Genomic DNA, 6,807 nt, shown 5'->3' with positions numbered 1-6,807 from the left:
TGTGTGTGTGTGTGTGTGTGTGTGTGTGTGTGTGTGTGTGTGTGTGTGTGTGTTTGGGTATGTGTATGTGTATCCAGGGTATGTGTGTATGTATATATTTATGAAGATGTATGTTCGTGCACAGGCTGTGGTTACCTATTGCTGCGTAACTTAGTGCTGTGAAAACAGTCTTTTATCATCATCATCTTCTCTATTCTGGGGTTTGATGAGCTCAGCGAGGCAGTTCCCTCTCAGCATCTCCTGTGTAGGTGCAGTCAGATGGTAGCTGGGGCTGGAGCCCCTCAAAGACCTCCTCCCCTGCGTGCCCGGCAACTGACGCTACCTGTCAGCCAGAACCCCTGCCTGTGGCCTCTCCGTGTGGCCTGAGCTCTGGCACAGCTTGCCGCTGTGTTCTGGGGCAGGAGCCCAAGAGGCAGTGCCAGCAGGGCCCGCGCTGCCCTTTCTGGCCAGCTGTGGGAGGTGCACAGCTTTCCTTCCACGGTGCTCTGTTCACTGGCAGCTGGTTAGGGCCAGCCCCCACTTAATGGGAGGGGAGCTAGGCGAAAAGAGGGTCAGAGAACCGTGCACAGGTTGCAGAGCCACCACCACACATATTTTAATGCACAACTTGCTTACAAGTTGAGGTTGTGCTGCATATACAAGTTTTTGAAATTTTTTCCACGTTTCTCAGAAGAGCGGGTAACATTCTTTGATCCCCAAGCTCACCGTTTCTTGTATGTTCATGTTATTCTGGTATGTCTGGTAGAAGACTTTTGAGCTGAAACTGCAAGATTCTTCAGCTTATGAAGGTCCTGCATTATTAATGCAGCAAGTGAGTAGTCTTGATGAAGACCGTGGACCCTGTGGGCGGAAAGACTTGCAGTTAAGTCCAGGCTCTACAGCTCACTAGCTGTGAGATCTTAGACAAATCAACTTCTCCAAGGCTTTATTTCCTTTTTTTTTTTAAACAATAATATTGATGCTTTCCTTGTAGGGACGATGGGAGCATTCCTGAGGGAAAACATGGGAAGCTGAGCAAAATGACTGGCCTGTCCTAAGTGCTTGCTGGTTTACACACACACAACATGCATACATACAAGAGAGCAAATTGTATTATTTTATCTTTACTAATGACTACTTTTGATTTTAGGTTAAGAGCAAGACAGAACTTATCTAACTAAGGGGACTGTAAATATTGTTCAAATTCATAAGGCTTATCTCTACCTCAGGGTCTTTGCACTTGCTGTTCCCTCAGCCTGAGATGCTCTGTCCCAGAGCAAGTTTTTGGGTGTCTTTTGTGTCCCTGCTTGCAGGTCATTATTTCTAGTGGGGCCCTCTCTATCAGATAATGTTTTTTCTCTTTCTGTTCTTCTAATTAACTCTCCTATCAGGTTAACCTGCATTGTTTTCTCATTGTTATCTTGTTCATTTATTTTTTTATCATGTGTCTTCTTCTGCTCCTAAGAGTAGGGACCTTAGCTGGCATGATCTCTGTCGTTCCTTAGCACCTAGAACAGTGCCTGCCAAGTATTTTTTTTCTTTTGAATGAATGAATGAGTGAATGGATACATTCCCTAATCTGCCTATTCACTTTGATGACTATTGCAGATAATGTACAACTGTGTTTAGCCTATTGTAGAATATGCAGAACTCTGTTTATGATACAAGCACCGAAAAAAATCTGTCGTGGTGAATAGAATTAAGTGTATAAAGTGTAAATTTCATGGTGTTACGTTTTACTCTACAGGAGGAGTTCTTTCAGAATCCTCATGCAGTAGATATTGAGTCTGAAGACTTTAGCAGCCTGCCCCCTGAAATAAAGCATGAAATCTTGACTGATATGAAAGAATTTACCAAGCGAAGAAGAACATTATTTGAAGCAATGCCAGAGGTAAACTATACAACAGCGCATTAATGCTTAGAATTAAGAATATCAGCAAAATTTTTCATTAGAAAAAGAAAATTGATAAGCATTACTTATACAATGTACGTTTACAGTAAATGGCATTTGTGTATCTCCGAGATACTATGAAACATGCATTTATAAGTTTGAACTTATAAATACTTACTCAGAGAAGCTTTTCTTGACTGTCCACCAAGACCAGGTCTTGTCTCCTGCTCTGTGTTCTCACAGCACCCTGTAGTGTCTCTTTAGATTTTTAACACCCAAATGTGCCTACCTTGCTCACCTCTGTATCTTTAGCACTCAGCTCAGTATCTTTCACATAGTAAGTGCCTAGTGTACGCTTAGTGGTTCAATTCTTAGGTTAGTTCATAAAAGTTATTTTAACCCATAATATACATTGTAGAATATTAACATATTTTGATACCAAAAATATGAAAAAGGCAGGAGCTGTTTCTTTTCCCATCACTCCTATATACTTTTCCACAAAGAACGTGAACATAGGAAAATGCTAAGGTGTACAGAAATGATATTCAAAGGACAGAAGTAAATTTATTTTTGTTTCAGGGGAAACATCCAGGTTCAGTCTATCCATCCAGCATTTTGCTTCTTGAGTGTAAATGGATCTCTGGCTGGTCTTTGAGGAAATAGAATTTGGATTATGTAAACAACAGTGGGAAGGATGGGAGAAAGAGAGGCAGTCCTGATGGTTTGCTCCATTTTTTCTCTTTCTGCCACCACAGAGCCTCTGGGATGGGTAGGCCAGGGTAGGAGGGTGCACAGCTTGTTGGATCCGTCCTTCTGGTAGCTAAGGGAAGTTCTAAGTCATACAGGCTGGACCTTTGCATTGTCTGAACATTGGGCAAATGCAAAATTGATAATAGTAGTATTGGTAAGTAATAAGAATAATAATCGTAATAGTAATAGGAGCAATTTAGTATAAGGCTTGGCAACCTGCTTTTTTTTTTTAAATAAATTTATTATTTTATTTGTTTTTGGCTGTGCTGGGTCTTCGTTGCTGCATGCGGGCTTTCTCTAGTTGCAGTGAGCAGGGGCTACTCTTCGTCGTGGTGCGCACGCTTCTCATTGTGGTGGCTTCTCTTGTTGTGGAACACGGGCTCTAGGCACGCGGGCTTCAGTAGTTGTGGCACGTGGGCTCAGTAGTTGTGGCTCGCGGGCTCTAGAGCACAGGCTCATTAGTTGTGGTGCGCAGGCTTAGTTGCTACGCGGCATGTGGGATCTTCCCAGACCAGGGCTCAAACCTGTGTCCCCTGCACTGGCAGGCAGATTCTTAACCACTGTGCCACCAGGGAAGCCCTGGTAACTTGCTTTTGACCCCAGATCTACCACTTACTAGCCATGCGGCTCTAGAGAGGTTACTCAAGCTGTTTAAGTCTCAGTTTCTTCATTTGTGGAATGGAGATAATGACGTCTGTCTCATCGGTGGTTGAGAATAAAATGGGATGATATATTTAAAAGCACTTAGAAGAATGTCTTACTCAGGAAGTGCTTTATAAGTGTTAAGTATTACTAATAACTGTGATTGCAATGATTTATTATGTGTCTTTTATGGACCAGAAACTGTGCTGGGCACTTCACTTGCATTCTAAAAGATTGTCCGTTAAGCCAGAATCAACATGTCACAGTGCCTGGCATGCATCACATGCTCAATAAGTGTTTTTTGAGTAAATGATGGAATCATAAACAGTATCCATGATTTCCTTTCTTTTGCCCAATTCTTTTTGTTTGAAAGATTATCCTTTAACAAAGCAATTATAGCTTTTTCCTACTATTCAAATTTTACTTTTCTAGTCTGAAAGTACCACCAATGGAAAAAATCAATTGTTGTTTATCCCCTTTGGGGGAAGAGGATGGAAATATGGGAATACTATCTGTATTTAATATAAGAAATCATTTTATTTATTTATTTTGCCTTAGGAGTCCAATGACTTTTCACAGTACCAGCTCAAAGGCTTGCTTAAAAAAAACTATCTAAACCAACACATAGAAAATGTCCAAAAGGAAATGAATCAACAACATTCAGGACAAATCCAAAGGCAATATGAAGATGAAGGAGGCTTTTTGAAAGAGGTAGAGTCAAGGAGAGTGGTCTCTGAAGATACTTCACATTACATCTTGATTAAAGGTATCAGGTACCATCACTTATTTGACGGTTAAAAACCAAAAATATGTCGTGTCTCTGAATTCTATAAGCTACCACCCCCAGATAATATGAATGAAGTGCTACTTAATTTATTGACTATAATTATTATTAATACAATAATAAATGTATATAACTATTAATGTATTAAGTAGTATCATAACAACCCACTTTAAAATTAACTAACGAATTAACTCTTAGTTGCTGATTAAATGAGAATTTATAAATTCATTTATGAGAACCGGTATGCTCTTATTCATCTAACTAGAAGCATGTTGTCACACTGTAAAGCTACATAGTGAGAATATTTTAATTTTTCTCAAGGTATTCAAGCTAAGAAAGTTGCAGAAGTGGATTCAGAGTCTCTTCCTTCATGCAGTGAAATGCACAGCAGGTCTTCTGACATGAAGTCATCTCCGTGTGAAAAGCTGGAGCCAAAGGAAGAGCCTGACGCCTCCCCTCCTTCCCCGAGAACCTTACTGGCCATGCAGGCGGCCCTGCTGGGCGGCAGCTCAGAAGATGAGCTGGAGAGTGAGACCTGCAGGCTGCACCATGTGAGGCGCGCGCCCGCCACCGCACGTGCAGGTTCTGTGTCGCCACTGACTCTCTTGGCCATGCAGAGAGCTCTCGATGACGATGATGAAGACGTGAAAGTGCGTGCCGGGAGCGACGTGCAAACAGGAGGGGCAGGCGCGAGAAAACCGAAACCGCTCCAGAGCAGTTCTGACGAGGAGACTGAGGAAGGACCTAAAATGAAAGATGGGGAAGGAGTGCCGTTGGCAGCAGCGTCTCACGCAGCCAGTGTGAACCTCACAGAGGAGCCTGTAACCAGTGCTGATGCCGAAGAAGAGTGGACAGAATCGGCTCACTTACCGAGGACTGTCTTTTGTCAAGGCAGCGACTCTAGCGTTCCAAAAGAGCAGATGTCGTTTATTCCCCCGGTGAAGGAAGCCTTTCAGACAAGTGATGAGACTGCACTTAAGGATGGAAAAGATCCAGTTCCTTTGGAAAACACTGTGGTGCTACCCAGGGATGCACCTGGGTTCCAGAGCGGACCAGAGCGGACACGGACACCTCCGATAAGTCCGAGTTCCGTATCAAGGAGTGGAACGTATGCCAAAGTGCTTGAGCTACAGCAAGGTCTTCTTCCACCTGAGAGTAAATATGACACCTCTGTCCTTTCAAGTGATGATGCAACAGAATCTGAAAAAAACCCTGCTCCTGAAGGCACCGTCAGTTTGCAAGAATCAAGTGATACGCTAAGTGTCCCTTTAGAGACAATAAGTGACTTAGGAAATGTGGCATCTGTTAATGCCAAAGAGCATGAGAATTTCTTGAAAACCATCCAAGAACATGAGACCATTGAATCTGCAGGCCAGGGTTTAATTTCAGTTCTGGCATCCATGGAACCAAAGGAAACAGGCTCTGAAGAAAGTGAATCTGATGGTAAGTGCTTGTGCTCTTTTAGAGATAAAGAAAAGTAGGATCTCGCATCTGCAGGAACCGAGAGATGCTTTAGTGTAGTCCAGATCCACATTGTTCAGGTGGTGAACTAGAGGCCCAGAAAGGACAAGTGACTTTGCCAAGGACACACAGCTAGTAATGGAATCTTGACCTTTGCTGTTTGGCTGCTCTTTTCATTTTTGTTTTTAAAGGGAGGGAGTGCCCTAGTTGGAGAAGGTAAAGGTGAGTTTCCCTTTAATTTTTTAACTTTTTATTTTGAAATAATTACAAATTTTAAAAAGTTGAAAAAGTATCTTAAAACATTCTATTTCCTTCACCTAGGACCTCAGTGGCTGGCATTTTACCACATTGGCTTTATCATATCCCTCTCTCTGTCTCTCTCGCTCTCTATATGTACACATGTATATTATATGTCTCTATCTATGTATGCTTATGTACAGTCAATCTTCATTTTTCACAGATTTCAAATCTGCAAAATTGCCTACTCACTAAAATTTATATCTGACCCCAGAATCAGTCCCCATGGTAGTGTCTTTGTGGTCATTTGTGGACACGTGTAGAACGGCCAGAAACTTGAGTTGCCACGCCGTTCCCAGGTGAGGTTGAGCCAGGGGGACACTTGGCCTTCTTGGTTCAGCTCCCCTGCAGAGGTGACCAGAGGGTGGAGACAGGAGAGAGCAGTGCAGTGTAGACCAAGAAGCTCTGGCTCTGGGGCCATTGGATGGGGTTTGAATCCCAGCCCTGCCTGGTACCTGTTTGTGGGGCTGTGTATACACCCATGAGCTCACGCTCGTATCTGTAGTTCTCCAGCATCCCAGATCTCATTCTACACTCTGCCTTCTTTATAATTTCCCTGTCTGACAGTGAGGGACCTTCTGTTATCTTCAGTGTATTTACTTACTTGCTCATTCTCTGTTTGTAACCAGCTCCCGATATCACTGGCCTCCTCCTTGGTCCTGGCTGTCCCCTTGGTCCCAGCCCCTCCATCCTGAGTGTGTCCTCAGATCCAGACTCCTCCCCCTGAAGTGAAGGAAGGAAGGAAATCAATAAATATTTTTCAAAGAGAAGAAAGGACATCAAGAGAGGAAGGAAGGAGGTGGGAGAGGAAGAGCTGTTTCTTCCATGTCCTTATCCAGGCTTCTCTCTTCTGCGTCACAGTGTTATTCTTTGCTGTGTTCATAGTGAAATAGCATACAAACATTTTTAAAAAACTCAATGATTGTGTACATACCCTGGTAGTTCTTTTTGAATTTCAAAACAATATTAGTTAACTTAGAGGACATTTTTTTTTTTTTTTTTT

General features: G+C 42.6%; 1 protein-coding gene across 1 annotated transcript in view; it reads left to right on the top strand.

The window, feature by feature from the left end:
* The window catches only part of ERCC5 (ERCC excision repair 5, endonuclease), a 29,043-nt gene that overhangs the window by 10,217 nt on the left and 12,019 nt on the right, over nucleotides 1-6,807 (top strand). The window contains exons 6-8 of the mRNA XM_007461513.1: nucleotides 1,727-1,870; nucleotides 3,821-4,028; nucleotides 4,368-5,489. Of these exons, the coding sequence (XP_007461575.1) occupies nucleotides 1,727-1,870; nucleotides 3,821-4,028; nucleotides 4,368-5,489 (1,474 nt within the window). The remainder of the gene's footprint in view (nucleotides 1-1,726; nucleotides 1,871-3,820; nucleotides 4,029-4,367; nucleotides 5,490-6,807) is intronic.

Source organism: Lipotes vexillifer, unplaced genomic scaffold, assembly GCF_000442215.2.
Source record: "Lipotes vexillifer unplaced genomic scaffold, Lipotes_vexillifer_v1.1 scaffold655, whole genome shotgun sequence".
NCBI lineage: Eukaryota > Metazoa > Chordata > Mammalia > Artiodactyla > Lipotidae > Lipotes > Lipotes vexillifer.
This window is presented reverse-complemented; position numbering and strand designations above follow the sequence as displayed.